We start from the raw sequence: 26,848 nt of genomic DNA on the forward strand, positions 1-26,848 counted from the left end.
CACTACTGGAGGGAAAAGGTGACAGGAATATAGTTTTGCACTCTATATAAAAGACACACCAAAGGATGTACAGGATATTGTCCTGCTCTCCTGATTTCCAGGGAAAGCCTAATCTTGCTCCTAGCATGGGTCAGTCATGAGTATGTCCAGAACATTTACAATTACATATTCATAGTTAGAGTCCTTACAGAGAGTACAAACCTGTTTCTGGCTTTCCTGAAGCTGGGAATTTTCACTCAAAGCATCTTTTATAGCTATCTTAAGTCGTTCTTCATTCATTTGAAATATTTTGAAGGTCGTTTTGGCCTAAGTAAAACACAATAATATATCAAGCTTATAAGAATTAATTTAATGTAATAGCTTTTTTTATACATACTCCATAAAACATGGAATTAAAGTAAAAAAAATGCCAATATTAATAGGAAAGACAATATGGGGTAGCAGAAAAAAGGTTAGCAGGATCCAGTCAAAGCTCTGCCACTAACTTGTCATGTGACCTTGAATGAATGATTTAACCTCTTATAACCTCTAATGTACTGTGTAGCAAATTTTGTTAACTTCTTATTATCTGTCTCTCTTAACAGAATTTAAACTCACTGAGAGCTTTTCTATTTTATTTACTAATGTTAGGTGCCAAGCACTTTCAACGATGGCACATAGCAAGAGCTCAACAAATACTTATCAAATAAAAAAAATGAACTTTCCTAAAGCACCTTCTATAAAAGAACTATACCTAAGACTCCTATATCTCATATTCTAGTATTATATCTCCTTCTTAAATCATGAAATAGTAAAATTAAAATGATTTTCAAAAGCACACTAATTCAACTTACTTCAGCCACTTGTGATTTGAGAGATTTTGATTCATCTTCTAGAGACTGTATCTTTTTTGAAATATCCACCATCTGGAAAGACAGGATCACTCGATAAACAAGTATTTACTTTATTTTTCCAGTTTTCAAGAAGTCATATATCTTAGATATAGTGTTAATCTAACACTTTCACTCAAAAACTGAGGACTTACATTAAGAAACGTTGTCAGCCACATGCTTAGAGGGATTTTATATGAAAGTTAGACAACAACAGTAATTCATCTCACCTTTACTATTTCATAACACTTAAGATATACAGGCTCAAGATAAATCCACTAACATCATATCTGACATATCTCACACACATCCAGATCTTTACAACAGATTTTAAAATAACGTAACAAATAAAGGAAAGTTAAAATGTTCTCAAAATAACTTCTGAATAATTAAAAAAACTACTATGTATGTGATTATTCAACTTTATTTATGTAAGCTACTTCCATAACATACAGAAAATTTCTTTAAGAATACACAAGAAACTTAACATGGTAATGGTAACCTTCAACAAATATAAAAGCTACGAGGAGGTCTGGAAATTTTTTCTCTCCCTTTAACAGTCTTCTGTATTTTTTGGATTTTTTAGAGTACATATAATACTTTAACTGATACCTACTAATTTTTTTAACTCAGTAACTTTCCTTTTCCTGCAGTTTCCTCAAACACAAAAACCTTACCAATTCATCTTGTTCAGAATGCTTAGATTTCTCTTCTTTTAACTGGTTTTCCAGGAAAAGTATTTCCTCCTCAAGTTTGGATTTGGAGCTGTTCAGCTTTTCATAGACTGCCTAAAAGAGAAAGCCAACTTTATAAGACAGGCATAGGGATTTTTGGTTATAATAAATCAGATGAGTCTAATCAAACACATATATTTTAAATTAAATAAATTTAGTTTACACATTAGTTCATTTTTATAATATTTAAGTAATAGCAATATTAGCAGGGGTCAGCAAACTTTTTCTATAAAGAGCCAGAGAGTAAATATTTGAGGCTTGCAGGCCATGTAGTCTCTGTCCCAACTATAACTATGTAATGAGAAAGCAAAGACATTACGTAAATGAATGAGCATAACTGTGTTCCAATAACATTTATTTACAGGGGCACCTAGGTGGCTCAGGTGGTTAAGTGTCCAACTCTTGATTTCAGTTCAAGTCATGATATCATGGTTGTGAGATGGAGCCTCATGTCAGGCTCCACACTGGGCATGGAGCCTGCTTAAGATTCTCTCTCCTTCCCCCTCTACTATTCATGCGCCTGCACATACTCTCTCTCCCAAAAAAATTTTATTTAATTTTATTTACAATAAGGTAGAGAAACCAAACAATCTGATTAAAAATGGGTAGAGGACATAAATAGACATTTTTCCAAAGAAGACATGTAGGTGGCCAACAGACACATGAAAAGATCCCCAACATCACTGATGGTGAGGGAAATGCAAATCAAAACTACAATGAGGTATCATCTCACACCTGTCAATATGGCTAAAATCAAAAAGACAAAAAATAAACAAGTGTTGGCAAAGATGTGGAGAAGAAGGAATGTAAATTGGTACAGCCACTGTGGAAAACAGTATGGAGATGCCTCAAAAATTTAAAAACAGAAATACTATCTGATGCAATAATTACATTAATGAATATTAATTCAAAGAAAACTAAAACACTAAATCAAAAAGATATACACACCGTGTTTATTGCAACCTTATTTACAATAGCCAAAATATGGAAGCAACATTAAGTGTCCATTGATGGATTAATGGATAAAAAAGATGTGGTATATATACAAAATGGAATATCATATAACTATAAAAAAGGATGAGACCTTGCTATTTGTGACAATGTAGATGGACATAGAGGGTATTATGCTAAGTGAAATAAGTCACATTGGAAAAGACAAACAACAAGTGATTTCATTTGTATGTGGAATCTAAAAAACAAAACAAATAAGCAGAAAGCAGAATCAGACCCATAAAATCAGAGAATAAACTGATGGCTGTCACAGGATAGACAGTGGGAAGAAGAGCAAAATGGGTGAAAGGGAATAGGAGATACAGATTTAGTTATGGAATGAATAAGTCACGGGAATAAGAGGTACAGCAGAGAAAATATAGTCAATGAGATTGTAACAGCGTTGCATGGTGACAGATGGCACTGCACCTGTGGGGATGGCACAGCATAAAGTATAGGGATACTGAATCACTGTGCTGTAACATTTGTGTCAACTATACTCAAACTTAAAAAACAGGTGCAGAGCCCAGAATATAGTTCGCCAACCTTTGCCCTAAAGCATTATATAGGAAAAGATGAGAAGTCCGATTTAATATAATTAAAGACGTAATGAAAAATAAACTAAAAAATAACCAAGATTGCTTCATAATAATATTTTGTATTGAATTATGCATTCTGGGATCTTTTTAATTATAAATGATTATTGGATTATTCCAATTTGATTTTAAATACCGTAACAAACATACCTCTGATATTTGTGATCCTTCAACAAACTTGTTAAAAAAAAAAAAAACCAAGAGATTCAAAGAATTTAATGGAAGCCAAAAAAAAAGTACATACTATATTATAGTGGTTAAAACACTTATTTCTATATATTTACCCAAATTTGGTTATTTGATTATATGAATTTGCTGACTTGAATCAAAATTAGTCTATTGTTTTGATTTTATCTACCGATTTAACCATGAAATTTTTATAATTCTATCACATACAGTTTATACTCAATTACATTTTAAAAATAAACACTACATGGTTCTTAAAATTACTAGAATCAGAGAAAAACTTCTAAAATGTTCATTTAAATTTTACTGCTAGTTCATGTAAATTCAATGCCTTAAAAACAAATTGGTGTGTTTTATTTTACACACAATACTACCAAACTTAAATAGCTTTTGCTGTCCAGTTTTTGCTCTTCTGTTAGCAGGCTAAATTCCTACTATAGTTCCTTCTTTCTTAATCAAATCAGTAAGTTACCACTGAACAGTAGTTAAAACAGGTCAAGAAATAAAATAATTTCAACATGTTCTGGAAGATATCAATATGTAACAAATGGAGAAAGAAAAGATTAAGAAATATATTTCATTTGGATTTATTGAATTTATAACTTCATTCAGACTCTACTAAGAAATTCTGAAACATGACCTACAGACATTTTTTTAAAGTTTTTATTTTGGGGCACCTAGGTGGCTCAGTTGGTTAAGCATCCAGCTTCAGCTCAGGTCATGATCTTACGGTTTGTGGGTTTGAGCCCCTCCTCAGGCTCTGGGCTGACAGCTAGCTCAGAGCCTGGGGCCTGCTTCAGATTCTGTGTCTCCCTCTTTCTCTGACCCTCCCCTGCTCACACAGTCTCTCTCTGTCTCTCAAAAAATAAATAAAAAACATTAAAAAATTTTTAAAAATAAAGGAAATAAAGTTTTTATTTTAATTCCAGTGAGTTAACATCTACTGTTATGCTTACAGACTTCCTGTTGATTATGGACATCAGTGATTGATAACAGCCAAGCTGAACTAAACACATACACCAAAGGTACAAAGTCCATTGTTTTCTACTTAATAGTAGTATGTTTTTTACAACACTTCCACCTCTAAACAGTAACAAGTCACTCCTACTATTCTCTACCTTAGTTTGTTGTAGCTTAGCTAAATGACAAATTTTTAAATATTTCCCTACTGGCCAAATCATACCTGGCTCAAGAGAGCTAACTACACCTATCTCTTCCAAACTCCACATTCAGTGATAGCATGTTGAAATTGGGAATATTTACACAATAGAAATGTACAAAAATAGATATTGTAGCAAATGCTACAAATAAGGATGCTTGCTTTTCAGAGAGCCAGCTATTAAACATTTGCCAGCATATCGCTGCTTAACGCTTTGGTCTGGGCGCCCTGTGTGGCTCAGCCAGCTGGGTAACCAGCTCAACTCCTGATTTCGGCGAGGTCAGGATCTCATGGTTTGTGGGTTCAAGCCCTACGTCTCTGCCCTGGCAGTGCAGAGCCTGCTTGGGATTCTGTCTCTCCCTTCTTTCTGCCCTTCCCCTGCTCAGGTATGCTCTCTTTCTCTCTCAAAAATAAACATTAAAAAAAAAAAAACTTTGCTCTAATTCTAGTCAGCTCTTAAAACACTAGGAATGAAGTAAAGGTGAGTACTGCCACACTTTACATAATTTACCGCTGCTAACTATTCCTAAATTTATGAAAATGAATCCTATTTTTCCTTTCTAGAGGAAACAATAAAAAAAAGGTATGGTTACCTTAATACACTTCCAAAAAATGAAGAATAAAGAGCTTCTGTATGGCCTTATATTCCAGTAAACTGGTAAAGTGAATATGCCTCACTCAAAACAAGTTAGCAAGAGAGCTCAAAATTTTAGATTATGTTATAAAAAATGTATAAATATTTATAAAATATTTAATAGTTTAAAATATTTTATACTAATGTTCTACTTCCTATAATTAACATTTTATTTAGGTTTTAACATCTAGAAATCCTCTTACACATTTCTTTTAAAGTAGTTTTGAGAAGATACATTGTTCTTAAAGTTTATATTATTTAGTAAAAATCTTTACCCAAGCTTTTTTTTTTTAATGTTTATTTATTTTGAAAGGAAGAGAGCACGTGCATGCAAGCAGAGGAAGTGCAGAGAGAAAGAGAGAACCCCAAGCAGGCTCCACGCTGACACAGCTGAGCCTGGTGTGGGACTCAAACTCATGAACCATCAGATCATGGCCTGAGCCAAAATCAAGAGTCGGCCGCTTAAATGACTGAGCCACACAGGTGCCTCTCCCAGCTTTTATAATTATACGTATTATTTGTTTTTACCTCCAAACTTTGTGCTTCTGTTGACTCCTTCTCAAAGCTGGCATCCTTCAAAGATGATTCTAAGCCTTCATACTGAAAGAAAGCAATACTGTAAGGAAAAGATCTATAACTTTTATTCTAAATTTATCTGGATAGGTGTGTAAGAAGCAGACAAAATCCACTTCAATAAGTATGTTAAATTTACTTCGATTTACTTAGCTTTAAGTTCTTCAAATATAATCACTATAATAGAGGCTGGGCGGCTAACACACTGGCTTGAGCAACAAATGACAAGACTTCACCCTTAAGACTAAGAGAACTGTCCCAAGTCCCTATTCACTGAAGAGAAACTAATTCAAACTGGCCATCAAGATTTTCACTTGTAATTCAAATTATACAACAAATAAAGAAGGCAATAAAATACATTTTAAAAGGTGCAAAATAAGGAAAATGAAACATACAATGTGATAAGATTTGGCAAAATGCACTTATTTCAATGCTTTAAAAAAGTGATTAAATGGAAGATTAGACTATTTGGACCAATCTTCACACTAAGAACATAAGATGGTTAAGAAAAAAAAAAAACAGGATATGTTTAAAGGTCTTGGAAAGCTAACCAAATATTGAGAATCTGTGGTAGAAAAGAGTATCCTCAAAGAACCCAGTCCAGCATTTCACAATTCCTTCTCCCCACCCAAAACCAGAGGATGACAGGACAAGAAACCCAGCAGAGATTTTAGTGCAAGTGTGGAGCTGATGCACTGCCTGGGTGGCTCAGTCATTTAAGCTTCTGGTTTGGGCTCAGGCCACCATCTCACAGTCCGTGGGTCCGAGCCCCATATCAGGCTCTGTGCCAACAGCTCAGATCCTGGAACCCACCTTGGATCCTCTGTCTTCCTCTCTCTCTGCCCCTCCCCTGCTCACACTCTGTCTCTCTCTCTCTCAAAAAAAAATAATAATAAATAAACATTTTTTTAAAAAAGGAAGTGGGAAGTGTTATTCTAGTTCTGAGTGTCTTTGAATATTTATTGTTGGATCTCAGGCTTGTTAGTCTGTGAGGATGATATTTAAAAATGGGGATCAGCCCCTATTAAAGTTTCAGGTATCCCTCTGGAGTTAAGTGGACCGACTCAGAAAAACCCTCAACCTGGTGAGGTGATCCAGGTCCAGTCGATCAGCTTGAACTGATCCTCAAAAAGACTCTGACTCCAGGGATCTCCAGCCCTGCTCCAGCCACACCCCGGGAGCTGGCTGGTCTAGCACCGCCGAAGCCTGAGGAATCATCGGTCCAGTAAAATAAACTGTCCTACCTCTTTGCCATGGGACTGGCAAATGCTGCCCCAGAAAGCTGGGGAAACAGCAAAAGTTCCTGATAGGATGTTCTGTTGGTATTAATTGCCTCTGATCTGGGCATGGGATTTCAACACGGCAGAAGGTAAGGGGAGCCTACGCCTCCACCGCCAGACTCTAATGGGGGGTCCTCAGGTGGCCACTAGATGGCCCACCAATTGGCTAAGGTTAGTAATGTAGAAAGAACCATGAAGGCATATTGCACTTATACGCCCAAGGATCCTGAACAAACTGGCTGTCATCCTTACTTTTGTAAACCAGGCAGCACCAGATATTAGAAACTCTAAAAGAGACCCTTACCAAATTAACCATGGAGACCGGCAGAAATTGGATAAACTCTCCTTCCCTATGCCCTTTACAGGGTAAGAAATTGCCCTTACACCAAGGAGGGCTAGGCCAGGCTTTAGGGGAACAATGTTACTTCTATGCCAGTAGTTAAGGAATTGTACAGGATAGTCTAGCTATGGTTCACGGCCACCACAAGAGAGGACAGGAACGAGGAGCAAAAATCAAAATTGGTAAATTTTGTTCTGTTATGGTCTTAAGAGCATGTAGCCTTAAACCAGAACAATGGTAATATAGCTACCCCAGGATTGGGTCAGTTACAAGACAGAGGGGGGAATGTAAGGATGCAGGTCTGAAACTGACTCTAGGAGACAACAGAAGGACACACATTGCCCAAGGCAAGAGGGACCACCCTTGTAACGCCCAATCAGGAAAGGTCAGCTCACACCTTTAACATTGCTAAGGGCAGGCCTAGAGACGGAGGCTAAGACTAGTCACGCCCTGCAGGAGGGTCCTGGGCCCACTCTGTGATTGGTCAATACTCTAAATGTTGTGACTGGGTCCCACCAAAAGTAACAAATACTCTAGGCAATGTGAATGGTTAAACCTGCTGCCAATAATATTGTATAATAATGATTGGATCACTGTACCTATGTCACAGTTTCCTGTAACTCCCCCTTCCCAAACTCACCCTACCCCACCTTTGTTCGGGGCTCTCAGCATGGATCCACTGCGCTGGTGAAGTCTGTGAGCCCGAGTTTAGGCCCCGGCCAGCCTAAGCCCTTAATAAAACTGCCGTTTGCTTTTGCATGCATGAAATAAATAAATAAATAAATAAATAAATAAATAAATAAATAATAAAAAAGGAAGTAGGGAGCTGAGAGGGCAAAACTTGGGAGTTCAGGACCCGATGAACAGGATGAGCCACAAAGCTCAGGTTTTATGATGGGACTCTGCCGGCAGGCTGAAGAATAACCTCTCCAAATTCTGCCTTAATCTCCAGAATTTCCTGATGGGATTAAGTTAAGGATCTTCAGATGGGGAAAACATACAGGATTCTCTTGGTGGACCCAACATAATCCCAAGAGTCCTTATAAAAGAGAGGTAGGAGGATCAAAATTAGGAGGAGAGACAACGGGAAGATGGAAACAGAGACTGAAGCAATATAGCTAAGAGCCAAGCAATATGGACAGCCTCTAGAAGGCGAAAGAGGCAAGGAACAGATTCTCTCCTGGTGCCTCCAGAAGGAAAGGGATCTGTTGATACCTTCATTTTAGTCCTATATAAGAATGGTTTTAGACTTGACCTCCAATGCTATAAAACAATAAGCCTGTGTTACTTTACACTACTAAGTTTGTGTAACACGTTACAATAGCAATATGAAACTAATACCAACCCCTACTGGCTACCTTATAAGAAAGTCTAAACCAGAAACAGACTAATCCCTTGAAATGAGGCCAAATTTCCAAATATTTTCATCTATAATTATAGTAATCTTCGATTTGTAATGTCTCAGCATAGCTGCCTTTGAGAAGCAATAGCAAATCCTCACTAGAGAAACATCACCCACACCTTCAAATTTTTCTCTACAAATAACCACTGACCAACTCAAGATTTGACTTAAGAACCAAGAGAAAAAATGAGCAAGAGAAACAGACTCTTGAAAGAGACAAATGACAGAAATTTCAGTCAGACATTAAAATAAGTAAGGTTGGGGGTGCCTGGGTGGCTCAGTGGGTTAAGCCTCCGACTTTGGCTCAGGTCATGATCTCACATTCATAGGTTCGAGCCCTACACTGGGCTCTGTGCCGACAGCTCAGGGCCTGGAGCCTGCTTTGGATTCTGTCATATAATTTACAAAAATTAACTCCAAACAAATCAAAGATCTAAATATATATATAAGAATTAATCCCATAAAACTTTAAGAAGGAAATCTAGGTGAAAATCTTTGTGAGCTGTTTTAAGCAATGGTTTCTTAGATATGACACCAAAAAAAGTATAATCAACAAAAGAAAAAGTAGATAAACTGAGCATCATCAAAATTAAAAACTTGTTTAAAAAAAAATTAAAAACTCCTGAGGCGACTGGGTGGCTCAGACAGATAAACATCCAACTCTTGGTTTTGGCTCAGGTCCTGACATCATGGGTTCGTGGGTTCAAGTCCCACTTGAGGGTCCATGCTGACGATTCAGAGCCTACTTCGGATCCTCTCTCTCCCTCTCTCTGTCTATGCCCCACTTGTGCTCATGCATGCACACATTCTCGCATTCTCTCTTTCTCAAAATAATAACTAAAACTTTAAAATAAAAAAAATTTAAAACATTTGTGCTTCAGGAGCACCTGGGTGGCTCAGTTGGTTAAATGTCCAACTGTGGCTCAGGGCGTGATCTCACGGTTCGTAAGTTCGAGCCCCGTGTCAGGCTCTGTACTGACAGCTGAGAGCCTAAAGCCTGCTTCAGGTTTTGTTGTCTCCCTCTCTCTCCCCAGCCCCCTCCCCCCGGACTCATGCTCTGTCTGTCTCTCTCTCAAAAATACACAAACATTAAATCTAATTTTTTAATTAAAAAATTTATGCTTCAAAGATACCACCAAGAAAGTGGAGAGAAAACCCACAGAAATGAGAGAAAATACTTGCAAATCACATCTCTAATAAGAAACTCACATCTGTAATATACAAAGTTACAACTTGATAATAAAATGAAAAACCAATTTAAAAATAGGCAAAGGAACCGAGAAGACATTTCTCAAGAGAAGATAAATAAATAGTCAATGAGCACATGAAAAGAGAAGTGCTCATCATAATTAGCCATCAGGGAAATGCAAATTAAAATCACAGTGACATACGACTTCATATTCACTAAGATAGCTATAATCAAAAAGACAGTAACAAGTGTTCGGAAAGATGTGGAGAAACTAGAACACTCACAAACTTCTAGTAGGACTGTAAGCTGGTATAGCCACTATGGAAAACAATTTGACAGTTTCTCAAAAAGTTAGACATAGATCCAGCAATTGCACTCATAGGAATATATCCCAAAGAATTGAAAACATATATTCGCGTAAAACTTTTACACAAATGTCCATAGTAGCATCACTTATAGCAGCCAAGAAATAGAATAACCCAACAGACAGATAAACTGTGGCAAAGAAGAGTATCTGGCAAAAAAAAAAAGAAAATCAAATACTGATACATACTACAACATGGATGAACCTTGAAAACATAATGGAAGTGAAAAAAGTCAGTCACAAAAGCCTATATATGATGCCATTTATGTGGAACATCCACAATAGGCAAATCTAATGTTTATTTTTTGAGAGAGAGAGAGAGAGAATGAAGGAGAGGCAGAGAGAGAGAGGGAGACAGAATCCGAAACAGGCACCAAGCTCTGAGCTGTCGGCACAGAGCCCGATGTGGGACTCGAACTCCCCAACTGTGAAATCATGACCTGAGCCGAAGTCAGATGCTTAACCAACTGAGCCACCCAGGCGCCCCAGAATAGGCAAATCTATACACAACATGAATGAACCTTGAAAACGTATTACTAAGTGAAGAAAAGCCAGACACAAAGAACCACATGTTGTATGATACCATTTATGTGAAATGGAACATAAAACAGACAAATTTATAGAAAAAAAAAGGTATGTAAGTTTTTAGGGCTTGGGAGTAGGGGGAACTGTGTGAGAGGTGAACTAAGGGGTACAGGGTTTCTTTAGGGAGTAATAAAAATGTACAAAAATTATGGCAATGGATGAACCGCTGTAAATATACTAAAAGCCAGTCATTTGTACAATTTAAATGGCAGAACTGCATAGGGTGTAAATTATATTACAACAAAGCTGTTACTAGGGTGCCTGGGTGGCTTAGTTGGTTGAGTTCTGACTCTTGATTTCAACTCAGTTCATGATCCCAGGGTTGTGGGATTGAGCCCCACACTGGGTTCCATGATTAGTAATCAGCATGGAGCCTGCTTAGGATTTTTTCTCTCTCCTTCTGTCCTTCTCACCCATTTGTGTGCTCTCTCCTCTAAAATAAAAAAAGGTTTTTTTTTAACTTTTTTAATGTTTTATTTATTTTTGAGAGAGAGAGACCGCACGAGCAGGGGAGGGTCAGAAAGAGAGGGAGGCACAGAATTTGAAGCAGGCTCCAGGCTCTGAGCTAGCTGTCAGCACAGAGCCTGACATGGGGCTTGAACCCAAGAACCATGAGATCATGACCTGAGCCGAAGCCAGATGCTTAACCAACTAAGCAACTCAGGTGCCCCAATTTTTCAGTTTTTTTTAAAGCTATACTATTTGACGACTTTGAAAAATCATCAGATACCAGGTAATAAATCTAAATAAAAGATGATGAAGACCTCATCACAAAAATGTAAACAATAACAGAGAATTTTTAAAAGATGTTAATAAAGGGATATACTATAGTCCATGGATAAGAACTCAACATTGCAAAAATGTCAGTCCTCTCCAAATTGATCTGTGTAATCCCAATCATATGCCTAGCAGACTAAGTGTGTAAACTGATGAACTGATTTAAAATTTATATAGAGGGGCACCTGGGTGGCTCAGTTGGTTGGGCGTCCAACTTCGGCTCAGGTTATGATCTCACAGTTCATGGGTTCAATCCCCGCATCAGCTCTGTGCTGACAGCTCAGAGCCTGGAGCCTGCTCTGATTCTGTGTCCCTCTCTCTCTGCCCCTCCCCTGCTCATGTTATGCCTGTCTCTGTCTCTCAAAAATAAATAAATGTTAAAAATATTGAAAAACATGTATGTTAAAATTTTCAAAAATGTCTTACCTCTTTCTGAACAAGGCTAAATTTTTCAAGTAATTTACACTTTTCATCAAGCAGTGTAGAAAGTTCTACAGCCAGCTTGTTCTCTCTTCCTGAAAAAAAGAATTTCATATTATCATGTGTAAGTTGTTTTCAGTTTCAAAATTACAAACAGTAATCATGAGATCTAGAATAGAAAAAAGAGCTTACCCACATAAAGCCGGCTTCTAACCTAAAAAAAAAAGAAAAAGAAAAAAAATTAACAGAATTACATTAAACCAAATATATATTCAAGTAAATCTAATTTATTTAACCTCTACTACCAAATTAAAAATAACTGGTTTCTGGAGTGCCAGGGTGGTTCAGTTGGTTCAGTGACTGACTTCTGCTCAGGTCATGATCTTGTGGTTCATGAGTTTGAACCCCACAACGGACAATGTGCTGACAGCTTAGAGCCAGCTTCAGATTCTGTGTCTCCTTTGCTCTCTACCTCTCCCACTCTTGCTCTCACGCTCTCTCAAAAATAAACCTTTTTTAAAAGTTAACAAAAATAATTGCTTCTCGGCATTTTGGCTAAGATCAAGTGTAAAAGTTAACAAAAATAATTGGTTTCTTATTGCCTTAGAATGAATATACATTAACTAAGAGTGTTTTTTTTCCAACGGGAAAAATGCTACATATTAAAATTTCTCTACTGAAGATTCACATTGTATATTAGCATATTGAAAGCTCTGAAAATAACAACCTTAAAGACGGCAGTTTCATTTTATTTAGCCCATTGTTCTTTTTTTTTGTTGTTGTTCTGTTTTTTTATTTCTTTTTGAGAGACAGAGAGAGACAGCATGGGTAGTGGAGGGTCAGAGAGAAAGGCAGACACAGAATCTGAAGCAGGCTCCAGGCTCTGAGCTAGCTGTCAGCACAGAGCCTGACGCGGGGCTTGAACCCACGAACTGTGAGATCATGACGTGAGCCGAAGCCGGACGCTTAACTGACTGAGCCACCCAAGCGCCTCAAGCCCATTGTTCTTCAAATATATTTGACCCTAAAACAGATCCCTTCCTATTTCAGCAAGTTAACTTCATGTTTTCCAAAATAACAGTTTGAGAAATGTTACCACAGGGCCATGGGTCTGATCAGACTTCAAAAAATGAAGGAAAAATTCCATTTGTAAAGGGATCAGGTTCAGGGAACTAAAATAGGGACTTAAATAATCTACAGAAGATGTATAGGTATAAAATTAAAAAACAAAAGATCAAGATACTGTGGAATCAGTATTGATGAGGACTAGTTAGTGTACTGAATCATTGCATTAAGAAATGATCTCAAAAGGTAACAGGAATCTGAAAAAAAAAAAAAACATTAGAAAACAAAAGACACATGGAAGTCAGAAGCAGAAGGGACAAAATCTAAAAAATAGTCGCAAAAAGAGAAAACAAAATGTAAAATGCAGATTATAACTCCTAGAATTAAAAAAAGATAAAACAGGGGTGCCTAGGTGGCTTAGTTCAGTATCCAACTCTTGATTTCAACCCAGGGTCATGGGTTTTGAGCTCCACATCAGGCTCCAAACTGAGAGTGGGGCTTAAGATTCTCGGGCTCTCTCAGCGCACCTGGGTGGCACAATCAGTTGAGCAATCCACTCTTGATTTCAGCTCAGGTCATGATCCCAGGGTTGGGGGACAGAGCCATGCATCAGACGCTGCACTGAGTGTGAAGATTCTCTCTCCCTCTGCCCCTCTCTCCTACTTGCACTCTCTCTAAAATAAATTTTTTTTAATTAAAAAAAAAATTATTTCTGTCCCTCTCTCCCCTCACCCTCACTTGTGCTTCTTCTTTCTATAAAATAATAAATAAATACACAAACAAGCTCTCATATTTAAAATGTCCAGAGAATTTTAAAAAATAAAAAACATTCAAACTTAGACACGTTACATTGAAATAAGAATGTCAACTTAAAAGATTCTAAAAGCTTTCACAAAGAACAGATCATTTATAAATAAGAATCACACCAACATCAGACCTTTTAATAGGTAACATGAGATGTAAAAAGACAAGGAAGTAAGGCTTTTAAAGTGTTAAAAGGACAGAACTTTGGACCTAGAATGTTCATATCAAATAAATTACCATTCCAAGTGAGGACTTAATTCAAATATACTCAAGCATTCAAAATAAAGTTGTAGAAGGTTTGCCATGCAAAGATCTACACTAAAAACAATTTTGAAAGAAATATTCAAATATGGGAAAAAGTAAATCCAGGAGACCTACAAGAGATATATCAATTAAGGGTCAAATATCTTGGCAATACTTTTTTGTGGTCTGTAAGGGATGGAGACAGAGTATAGGAGAAAGTTAAAAACAAAGGGGAAAAAAAAAGGAGAAATATATTTGAGTTGGAAAGTGAAAGAAACCAAGGGACGTGAGAGTATGTTAAGGTTCTTTTCTTCATTGTAGAAAGACTTACCAATGCAAAAGAATTTAAAAGAAACAAACAAAGCTGAAAGAATTTAGTCCAAACACATCAATAATCATAACATATGTAAGACAGACTAAAGAGTGAAAAAACAGAGATTGTCAGATTAGATATAAATTTACAGAGGCACCTGGTTTGCTCAATCAGTTAAGCATCGGACTCCTTATTTTGACTCAGGTCATATCTCATGGATTCATGAGTTTGAGCCCCACATCAGGCTCTGCACTAGCAGCGCAGAGTCTGCTTGAGATTCTCGGCACCCCCCCAAAATAACTAAATAAACATTAAGAAAAAAGAAAGAAACAATGGAAAATGTACAAAAGACTTGAGGAAGCAGTCTATAGACTAAAAAAATGACCTTTCAACACATGAAAAGATGCTCAACCACATTGGTAATCTAAGAAATACAAATTACAACCACAATAAGAAAATATATGCACACCCTCAAACATAGCTAAGATTTAAAATTCCATCAATATCAAGTGTTAGTATGTGAAAACAACTAGAATACTCCTTAATTGTTGGCAAAAGTATCAACTAGTATAAAGAGCAACTTTGAAAAATACATTTGGTACACCTACTAAAGCTGAGTACATCTACCTCCACTATGATGCAGCAATTTCTCTCCTAGTTATATAAACAAGAGAAATGTAAACATCTGTGTCCCAAAGAGGACATAAAATGTACATAACAACACTTTCCATAGTAGCTCAAAACTGGAAACAACCCAAACATCCATCAACAACAAAATGTTAAATAAAATGTGGCATATTCATAATCAATCAATCAAACTAAGGACAGCATCAAGAATATATAAACTTCTCACAGAAAAATGGCAAAAGACCTAAATAACTATTTCCAAAAAGAATAAATACATATGGCCAATAAATTTATTAAGAGATTTCAATCTTCCTAGTGATGAAGAAATTAAAATCAAGACTCCATTTTATACCCACTCAAAATGGCAATAATAAAGAATATCAACAATAACAAGTGTTGGAGAAGAAAGAGAACAAATGGATCTCTAGGAGCTCTTATATATTGCATGGAGTGTAAACTGGATAGGTAATTTGGAAAAGAATTTGTCATTATCTTTTAGAACTAGAACCCCCACATACCCTATAACCCAGTAATCTCACATTAAGTACACTCCCAAGAAAAACTTAACAAATACACTACAGGAGACATGTATAAGAATATACACTAACACTACTTTTAACAGAAAAAACCTGGAAATAACACAAATATCCAAAACCATAAAATCTACATATAAACTGTAGCATACACTTACAATGTAATATTCTAAGATAATCAAAATGGAAAAAACCATAGCCCTATCTAAAAATATGGATAATTCTTTGCAATAGAGGATGGACTAAAAAGGTTCCAAAATATGACTTATGGTATGATACCAAGTAAAATTACAAAGTATACATCTCAGAAATATGTGTAGATATGACAAAAAAAAAAATTTAAGGTATGGGAATAATAAACACAGGATCCAGAACAAGGTTACCTCTAGCACAAGGAGAAAAGGTGATGAAATGAGGGAAGATCACCTAAATATAAGTGACAGTCCATGTTTTTGGTTTCAAGTTGAGTGAAAAATTCACAGATGCTTAATATATTGTTAATAATAAACACATATCTAAATAAATAAATAAGAAATAAAGGTAGGGTATTAGTGTAGAAAACTACAAAGAAAATCTTTAAAATTTTTACACTTAGAAAAATTCCTCTAAAATCCATAGTCAGTTTCTAGTAGCTACACATTAACATGAGGAATACACATAAAAATAAGCTAACGTGTTTCCTTTAAATAAAAGATGTTTCTTTTTTTTTAATGTTTATTTCTTTTTGAAGGAGAGAACAGAGACATGAGTTGGGGAGGAGCAGAGAGAGAGGGAGACACAGAAAAAGAAATAGGCTCTAGGCTCCAAGCTGCCAGCACAGAGCCTGGCACCGAGCTCGAACCTATGAACCATGAAATCATGACCTGAGCTGAAGTCAATTAACCAACAGACCCACCCAGCTGCCCCAAAAGATGTTTCTTATATTAATTGTTCAACCTGAAGACAGATGAATATTCTCTTAGTATTGTTTACTTACCGATCGAAAACTTCTCCACAAAAACAAGAGAAGAGCAAAAACTCCAACAACACCTGCACATATTACCATTTCCCATGGGAAACCATAGGGATTAGGACCTGGTCTCAGATCTTCAGGCAACACTGCCACAACCTTGAAGACAAAGAAAATTAACTTCTTAAAAATGCATGTTTGATGAAAAGTGTTAATTACAAAATGCTTGCTATACATGGAATGTTTCTAGCCCCACAAAATTCATATGTTGCAACCAAATCCCCAGTGTGACGGTCATCTGGAAGTGGGGCTTTGGGGTGGTGGTTAGATCATGAGAGTGGAACCCTTATGAATGGAATTAGTGCCCTTATGAAAGAGACCACAGAGAGTTCCCTTGACCTTTCCACCATGTGAGGTTATAAGAAGAATGAATCAGGAAGCATATCCTCACCAGACCCAGGATCTGCTGCTCCTTGATCTTGGCCTTCTCAGCCTCCAGAACTGAGAACAATGTTACTTGTTTAACAGCCACCCAGTCTGAAGTACTTTTATTATAGCAGCCCACACAAACATAAGTACAAGTTTATGTGTAAACACTATTAACACTCTTTTCATGAAATAAACTAACAGACTACCAAACAGAAGGTATCATGTGTATTTTTCTGGCAATTTTCAATCAAGTGATGAAAAATAGCAGCATGGTGAAATGCAGTTATTTCCAAACTGGAGTTCTAGAGAGATGCCTCAGAGCTTCTGAGAGGAAAAGGAGAGAATGCCAAAGAAAGAATCTGAGTTCACTGCTCTCACTCTGCTGTCAAACAGTTTAGGTTTTATGTATAGAATCTACTGGGTTCCATTTAAGATTTCCCCACAGGGGTTAAAAAAAAAAAAAAAGGGTCTGCAGCTTAGAAAAAAAAAGTCTGAAAACCAATGACGAAGCTTTGGGTTTAGAATCTGAATGCCTCTATCTACCCTACGTGTGCGGCTCCATTCTCTTATCTGTCATGGGAGTAATGCTGTTTGAACACGCGTGGCAGGTTCTCAGTAAAGGTAACTATTTCTATCAATCCTCCTTCAAAGACCATGATCTTGTAACCACGGCCTTTCCACACTACTTCTCTCCCTAGGTCTTCAACACAAAACAGCTTAAGGCTTTCATAATTCCTCCTGTATTTCATCTTTCCCTGGGTCAGCTCATTACTCGTCCTCACCCAATGCGGTTACTCTTTTCTTTGTTACCAGGCTCTAGACATTTCTCAATCACAGAAAGGAGAATAGTTGGGGGAAAAGGAAAAATGACTTTTAAAGAAAAAACCTAAAGTCTAATCAGGTCTGATTTTTTCCAGGGTTCAACCCAAAATCCATATGACAAATCTTTACTTTCTAAGACCTTTCTACCTAGAAAAATACCCATTAATGTCTATTCTCATTGCCCAAATGTGTTTTCTAACGCTGATTCATGTAAGTACTCCTTCCAAACTGCTGTCTATAGTTCATTAACCTGTATTAAATAAACCTAATTATACCTCTTCTAAAAAAATAACCCTTTATTTTATTTTATTTTAATGTTTTTATTTTTGAGAGACAGAGAGAGACAGTGCAAGCAGGGGAGGGTCAGAGAGAGAGGGAGATACAGAATCCGAAGAAGGCTCCAGGCTCTGAGCTAGCCGTCAGCACGGAGCCTGATGCGGGGCTCGAACCCACGATCCGTGAGATCATGACCTGGAGTTCTAGAGAGATGCCTCAGAGCTTCTGAGAGTAAGACGCTTAACCAACTGAGCCACCCAGGCGCCCCAAAAAATAACCCTTTAATCTCTGCCTCTCCCTACTTTACCCCAGTTACCAGTTCACAAGAAACATGTTAGTATTTTTTTTTTAACTTCCATTAAAGAAAAGCCCAAGACTAGATGGATTCACTAGTGAATTCTACCAAAAGTTTACAAAAGAATTAATGCCAATCATTCTCAGACTCTTCCAAAAATACAAAAAAGGAGGGAACGCTTCCTAATTCATGTTATGAGGCCAGTATTAACCGGATATGATAGCCAAACAAACATATCACAGGAAAAGAAAAACACACATCAATATATGATGTAAATGCAAAAGTCTTCAACCAAATATTAGCAAACCAAATCTAGCAGCATAAAGAATGAACTATATACCATGACCAAGTGAAATTTATACCAGAATATAAGGTTGGTTCAACATATAAAAATAAATCAATGTTATATACCAAATTAGTAGAAAAAGAGAAATCATATGATCATCTCAATAGACATAGAAAAGACACTCAACAAAACCCAACATCCTTTATGATCAACATTCAACAAACTAGGACTGAAGGGAATTTTCTCAACCTAATAAGGGACATCTATGAAAAACCAACAGCTAACATCTTACATAATGGTGAACAATTCAAAGCGTTCACCTTAAAGTCAGAAACAAGGGGGACATCTAGCTGGCTCAGTCAGAAGAGCATGTGATTCTTGATCTCAACGTCATAAGTTCAAGCCTCACGTTTGGTATAGAGATTACCTGAATAAATAAATATTAAAAGCAAAATAAAAATAAAATCAAAAACAAAATAAGGATATCCACTCTCTCCATATCCATGCAATATTGTATTGGAGGTTCTCATCAAGGTAATTAAGCAAGAAAAAAAAATCAAAGACACCTATATCAGTAAGGAAAAACTAAAACTATCCCCATTTGAAGATGACATCTTACATACAGAAAATCCTAAATAATCTTAAAATTCTAAAATAAGAATTCTAAATAAGAAACTATTAGAGCTAATACACAAGCAGCAACACTGTAGGATACAAAATCAATACAGAAAAATCAGTCCTATTTTCTACACAATAGCAATAAACAATCTGAAAATGAAATTTAAAAACATTTCAAAAAGAAGGAGACTTAGAAATAAGTTTAACAAAGTTAAGTGCAAACCTCATCCTCTGAAAACTACAAAACACTGTTGAAAGAAATTTAAGTTCTAAACAAATAGAAAGGCATCCTATGTTTCAAATTAGAAGACTTATTATTGTCCTGACGGCAATATTCCCCCAAATTGATCTACAAAATCAATGCAATCCCTACCAACAGTCCAACTGTATCTTTTGCAAAAAATGGACAGAATGATCCTAAAATTTTAGAGAAATACATGGTATACAGCAGTTCCTTCTCTATAGCTATATAACCATAGACAGACTGACAGACAGACAAGGAAAAAAAAGAAAAGGATGTTGGAGTACTCATACTTCCTAAGTGCAAAATTTGCTATAAGCTATTATAATCAATGCAGTTTAGCAACAGCTTAAGGACAGACAGATGAACAATGGAAAAGAAATGAATATCCATAAATAAATTTATGGTCAATTGATTTTCAAAGCAGTACCAAAATAAATCAGTGAAGAAAGAATAGGCTTTTCAACAAATGTTATTGGGATAAGTGGATCTTATACCACAATTTGAAACAGGTCACAGACCCTAAGTAAGAGCTAAACCTCTTAAAAGGAATCATAGATGTAAATCTTTGTGGCCTTATTGGGGGGGGGGGTATTTATTTATTTTGAGAGAGAGAGAGAGAGTAAGAAAGAAAACGGGGAAAAGTGGAAGGGAAACAGAGGGAAAGAGAGAGAATCCCAAGCAGACTCTATGCTGTGAGTGCAAAGCCTGATGCAGGGCCTGAACCATCCTCATGACATGAGCTGAAATCAAGAGTCAGAGGCTTAACCAACCAAGCCACCCAGGCTCCCTATAACCTCATGTTTAGCAATGATTTCTTAGATATGACCAAAAGCACAAATGACAAAAAAAAAAAAATTAGTTTTCATCAAAATTTAAAATCTTTGTGTTTCAGGGTGCCTGGGTGGCTCAGTTGGTTAAGCAGCCGACTTAGACTCAGGTCATAATTTCACAGTTCATGAGTTTGAGCCCCACATCAAGCTCTGTGCTGACAGCTCAGAGCCTGGAGTCTGCTTTGGATTCTGTGTCTCCCTCTCTCTCTGCTACTCCCCTATTCATGCTCTGTCTCTCTGTCTCTTTTTCTCTCTCTCTAAAAAATAAACATTTAAAACACTTTTTTTAATCTTAGTGCTTCAAAACTTTTTTTATGAGTATTCATTTATTTTCAGAGAGAGTGAGTGCACACAAGCAATGGAAGGGCAGAGAGAGGAGAGAAAGACAATCCCAAGTGGGATTCAAACTCACAAGCTGTGAGATCATGATCTGAGGCGAAATTAAGAGTCAGACACTTAACCAAATAAGCCACCCAGGCACCCCAGATCTTCATGTTTCACAGGTCACCATCAAGACAGTGAAAATAATCCACATTGGGGAAAAAATACTTGCAAATCATGTATGTGATAAGGGTCCAGTATCCTGAATATATAAAAAGAATTCTTATGACTTCCACAATAAAAAGACAAATAACCCAAAAATTTTTAATGGATAAAAGAAAGGAATAGGTATTTCTCCAAGGAAGATACACAAATGATGAATAAGCATATGTACAGATGCTCAACATCATTAAAATTAGGGGAATGGAAATCCAAACCACAATGAGATACCACTTTACACTCACCAAGCTGGCTAAAAAGAAAAAAAAAGTATTGGAGAGGATGTAGAAATATTAGAAAATTGCTGGTGGGGATGTAAAGTGGTGCAGCATCTGTGGAAAACAAAAACTTAAACATATAGTAAGTATGACCTAGTAATTCCACTCCTAGGTATATACCCACAAGAACGGAAAACATTCACAAAAAAACTTACACACAAATGTCCATAGCAGTATTATTCATAATAGTCAAAAAAGTGAAAACAACCCAGCTCTCCAGCACCTTCATCGACTAGAATCTACTTTTATGTCTCCAGCAAGCATCACTGCACATCATTCCAAGTCCAGTTTGTACTCTAGTAAAACTCTGAGTTCCCCATACACAGGATGCTACCTATGATACTTGGTTGGCCTGGAAAGTCTTTCCTAAACCCTCAAGAAAATACACTCTCTCCCACCCTTCAATCTTCCTAGCACTTTCTGTGTATGCTTTGATAAGCCCTTCATCAGTTTCTGCATTGTACTATTTTAACTTTTTAAATGTTTATTTTTGAGAGAAAGAGAGAGAGAGACAGAGACAGAGCATGAATGGGAGGGGGGCAGAGAGAGAGAGGGAGACACAGCAGCAGAAGCAGGCTCCAGCTGCTGAGCTCCAGAGCCTGACTTGGGCTCAAACTCATGAACCACAAGATCATGATCTGAGCGTAAGTCAGTGGCTCAAAAGACTGAGCCACCCAGTTGCCACTAAGTTGCACTATTTGTGTGGGGTATTTTTGTCTTCTCTCCCTTAACAGAATGAAACAGAGGCCCAAACTCAGTTCATTTAGATTCTCCACAGAATTGTCATACACACACACACATACATACATACATACACACACCTACACACACAATCACTGTACACACTATGACTGAATGAATGAATAACGTAACAATACTTTTTAATTTAGGTTAACAAAAAACCAATAATCATAACTGCCCCAATACTTTAAAAGACTTTTTAATGCAAATAGTCTAAAACACTGGAACAGAAGTGCTCCTAAACATATCACCAAAGACACCTATGAACACTTGAAAAAAACCTATGCAACCTGATTATAAACTGACCTTAAAAATATAGAAATTTTGTGCACTGGGAGTTCAATATCTCTAGATTTTACACGAGCACGTTTCATACTAAAAGCACACAGAATGAAACGAAGAACACTCTCACGGTAAAGTATCTCAAAAGAGCGTTCTTTAGTAAAAGAAAACGCAGAATTACAATCCCAACTCCCCATCCAGGCTTAGGTGTCCTTTCAAGACAACTATAAGTTTCATCACTAAAAGGAATTCATTTCAGAGGACCAGTCCTCAAGTTTCTCAGTCTTAGTCGAGAGAACCACGTGTCACTGACCCATGTTCAAAATAAATAACATGACAGAAAGGGAAATCGTTTTTAGGAAACCGAAAACATTTAACACACCTTTGCAAAATTCTGCTGGGCAAATGCTCTCTTCACCTTCCTAATCTCCTGGTCCCCTTCCCTAAAATAAAAAACCACCCAAGCTGCCTATGAACCGGCCTCGGACACAGGCCAAAGCCCGACAGCAGGTGAGGACTGGCTTCAGGACCTCTAGCCACGGCCGCTCAAACCTCAAAGCCAAAGTCGGCTGCTTCCTTGCCCAGGAGGCTCCTGCGACCCCTGGGCCAAGTGACACTGATCGCGCCCGGACTCACCATGCGTAGCTTTTCCAGCACCAGCCCCCAGTACGACTGAGGGGCAGTCCCGCGCCCCTCCATAGCGCCAAGGCTGCCTCAGCTGCTGCGGCCGTGGCTAGGGCCTGGCGGAGCCACAACAAGCAGCAGAGAACACCCAGCTTACGGTCCGGAACCCAAACCAGCACCCGGCAACAGGAGCAGACCACTGCGGAGCCGGCTGCGGGGGGTTGCTGGAGGGAAAGAGGCCGACAGGCCTCAAGTGTGCAACGCTCCCCAACCAGGGAGCATCGCCCCTCGTTACACTCTATGTCCTGAAGATCCGAAGGTCCATACCCATCCCGCAGGAGCCTGCGACTAGCCCTCTCCTCACCGTCCACCCCTCGATTTGGTTTCGGCCAGGCCGAGGCGGGGAGGCGGGGACACCGGGTTGCGGTAAGTTTCCCCTCCATCTTCGCGCGAGGTTCGTAGACGTGTCCTTGCCTTTCGTTCTTAAAGGGGCCGGCGCTCTACTTGGCCGAGCCGACGACCCTTGGAAGCCGAGGGTCTCGAAGCAGACAGTGGAATATGGTCTCAGGGTCTGCGTTATAGTGTGGGCCGCTAGCCCAGACGACTACGGCTACGGCTTAGGACTCTTCACACCTGGCCGAAGCAGCGGCGAGGCTTCTCTTGGAGATTCCTAGGCGTGAAACCCCACGGCGCTAGCGCGGCGCGGCCCCTCGACCCAAGGGCGGATGCCAGGCCAAGCACCAGCCCCCAGCGCTTTCCTCTCGCAGTGCGTCAAGAGCCTGTCTGCACCCCCACTAAAGTCTTGGCAGCATCATACCCCGAGGGACGCTGCCGGCCCAAGGAAACCCGCCGCAGCCTTCATTCCAGCCAGAAAATGGCCTGCAGGGCCCGTGCCTGTGCGTCCTGCCAACCGCGTCCGGACTTTGGACTTTGGACAGGAAGGCGTCTCGGGCAGCTGAGGTTCGGGCAGAGTTTAACCTCTCCCACGCTAGAGAACAGCGATCGGATCTCCACTGCCCAGAGGAGGTTCGAGCGGTTTACGCATTTTTACCTAAATTACCTGGGCATTAGGCTAGGCAGAATTGTCTTTAAATTCTATGAGCTCCAGACCCCTGTGGACCCTGGCTGAGCGACTCCTGTTCTCCTCTTGAGAAGGGGAGCTAAAAGTAGCACCTTGCCTTCTAAATTTAGGAGCCTATTTTTAGGTCTAGGAGACTTTTAGCTGACACAGGTGTAAAGGATAGCCCCTGAGTCTTCCTTGCCAGCAATAATAATCCTCAACAAGCTTGGCTTTCTACAAGTCCTCAGGGAAGCAACAAAAAAGAGCAGATATTTCTTCCAAAACCGATCACCCGAGAGAACTCAGTACTTGAACAAAATCTTAAATCCTTAGGAAATTTACTTAATGTAAGCTGGCAGCAATAATTGTGCCAAAAATAATTAAAAAAAAAAAAAAAGAAAATATCCCAAGTTCACAGCAAATGATTTGAGGGCCAAAATGGGGCCTAGTTTTTCGGAACTCAAAGTGTTCTCTTTTGCCACATCAGCCTAAGGAGTTTCAGGAACTATCGGTATCAGAAAGTAGCACAAATTGCTTAATTATTCTCCATTTTTAAGATATTACACAACCTTCATATATTTCAGTGTGTATTGAAATTAAATTATGTTAATAGCTTATTAAAGTCAAAACAGAAACATAATCAAAGTTTTATACTTAAAATTTCAGAGAATCTTAGAACAATGCATGCCTCAATTAGAGCATTGTATTGCTTAACAAAAATTCTCTAATGTCTGAACATTTTCAGAAAACTCTAAAATTATTTTCAGCTTTCAGGACTTATTTATAACCTAAAATATTTTTTTAACTCTTTTGCCCACCCCTAAGGCAGTGCCCTTTTTCAATTTTTCAATAATTACCATTCCAAATACGAAGAACATAGATTAGGGACAAAAGAATAAATGAAATTTTTTGAAAACTCTAAAAGACTACCCTGTAGCAAAAACACAGTAAAACTTAAAACTCCATGCCAAATTCAAACCTGATTTCTCTTTTGTACACTTAATAGTCATATAGAAACTTACCTCTTCCTCTAGATCTTTCAATTCCATGTTTTAAAAAATTCATGTTAAAATATATTAACATGTAAATAAAGTTCTATTAAGCTCCCCATATCCTTGAGAAAGATTTCAGATTCTAATACATCCTGCACTCTTCTGTTTCACACTGACTCTGATCCTGTTTTGACACTTGTGTGGTAAAGGGGTGCTGTAGGTGGAGTTGTGACTACCAACCTATAATCCAATTTCATGGACGTCACTCCTGATTAAATATGTTTTTTCTTAAACATACATATTAGTACCTCTTAAAAATCTACAGTTGAAAAGATATATCCTGAATTTGATAACTGATAAAAGTTAAATTGAATGTTTTATTCTATATTCTATGTATATATTCTATATTCATATAGAATACATGTAAAAGACACTCAAAGATTGTTCTCAGGCAGACATGGGATTTTGCTCTTATCTAGGCCTGCTTTAAAGGAAATAGAGAACAAATGCCCTTATGTTAGTGACAGCTACTAGGAACCATCCAAGAACACCGGAAACATGCTAACCAGTAAACCTTATCCACAACCTAGAAACTGATTTCCCTCGTGAAGGGCCCTGTCTCAAAGCTGTAAGTACTAGTTACACCCATTTAATTAAACAGGCAATGTCCCAGGCTATAGGATCTAGTCCTTTGGAAGAAAACCAAGCATGCTGAGCCACGCTTTCATTCTCTGTACTAGTGATGTAAGAGTTGTTCTCAGAGCATATTGAATCAGGAGTTACCTGTTGAACAAGAGCTAGGTAATTTCCATTGTTTATCCCACGTATAAAAATGAAACATTCTAGTTAGGAATAGATAAATGTTAGAATGCAAAGAGCCTCCTCAATTATAAAATAAAGTAGATAAAATGTGGTATTAATTCCTATTACTTAAACAATTCAAAGAAAGTATTTGTGTACAAAATCTAATTGAAATTATTAGCAAATAGAAACAATTGCCTGAAACATTTAAGCAAAACAAAAGGAAACCCTTTCACCTAAATTTAACTGGAAAATTGTTCAAATTTTCCATTTACTTGCAGCTTTTCAAAACTATATAATGGAAGCTTAGTAGATGCATTAAGCTTGTTAGAATTCTAGACCTGGCAGGAAGTCTTCAGAACATTTGGTCCGAACATTATGAACTTAAAGCACTACAAAGGCCAACAGGTGAAATAAATGCAGAGAAATGAAGAATTCATGTGTATTCAATGCAAGCACTATTCTCCTTGAGTTTTTGTTGGCCATGTGAAAATGGGACACTATAAATTACAGTCTTCCGTTTTTCCTAATTTTTCAAGAGAACCCAGGAATTCAGATTTTTGTATGAACTCTCCTTTTAAATATTGCCAACTGGTTCATAATTTTTTAAACAATGCACAAGTCAGTTTTAACCAACCAGCAGCCTGTCATCTAGTCTCAATTTCTGATACTAGAGTTTTAAACTTGAGACTACCCTATAGAATAAGTGACTTTCCAAGGTCATGAGATAATTTTAAAAAAGTTTTTAATATTTAGTGATTTTTTTAAATTTTTTGTGTGTTTTTTAATTTATTTTTGAGAGACAGAGTGAGCAGGGGAGGGTCAGAGAGAGAGAGGGAAACAGAATCTGAAGCAGACTCCAGGCTCTGAGCTGTCAGAACGGAGCCCGATGTGGGGCTCGAACCCATAAACTGTGAGATCATGACCTGAACTGAAGCCAGATGCTTAACCGACTGAGCCACCCAGGCGCCCCATTATTTAGTGATTTTTGAGGAAGAGATGAGAGAAACAGAGTGTGAGGGAGGGAAGGGCAGAGAGCCAGGGAGGCACAGACTCCAAAGCAGACTCCGGGCTCTGAGCTATTGGCACAGAGCCCAA

General features: G+C 37.8%; 1 protein-coding gene across 8 annotated transcripts in view; it reads right to left on the reverse strand.

Annotated features, from left to right (window-relative positions):
• Positions 1-26,848, reverse strand: part of MIA2 (MIA SH3 domain ER export factor 2) — a 100,761-nt gene that overhangs the window by 48,270 nt on the left and 25,643 nt on the right. For 2 of the 8 annotated variants that reach the window (XM_029951233.1, XM_029951229.1), the window contains exons 1-9: positions 22,910-23,094; positions 16,660-16,791; positions 12,291-12,312; positions 12,105-12,193; positions 5,697-5,768; positions 3,340-3,366; positions 1,547-1,657; positions 834-905; positions 202-306 (exon numbers count right to left, since the gene is read on the reverse strand). In XM_029951233.1, the coding sequence (XP_029807093.1) occupies positions 202-306; positions 834-905; positions 1,547-1,657; positions 3,340-3,366; positions 5,697-5,768; positions 12,105-12,193; positions 12,291-12,312; positions 16,660-16,791; positions 22,910-22,972 (693 nt within the window). In that variant the 5' untranslated portion in view covers positions 22,973-23,094. Of the gene's footprint in view, positions 1-201; positions 307-833; positions 906-1,546; positions 1,658-3,339; positions 3,367-5,696; positions 5,769-12,104; positions 12,194-12,290; positions 12,313-16,659; positions 16,792-22,909; positions 23,095-24,979; positions 25,087-26,848 lie in introns of those variants that run through there. The other 6 variants (XM_029951235.1, XM_029951232.1, XM_029951234.1 and 3 more) reach the window with 4 other exon arrangements.

This window comes from Suricata suricatta, chromosome 9 (genome assembly GCF_006229205.1).
Source record: "Suricata suricatta isolate VVHF042 chromosome 9, meerkat_22Aug2017_6uvM2_HiC, whole genome shotgun sequence".
Taxonomy (NCBI): Eukaryota; Metazoa; Chordata; class Mammalia; order Carnivora; family Herpestidae; genus Suricata; species Suricata suricatta.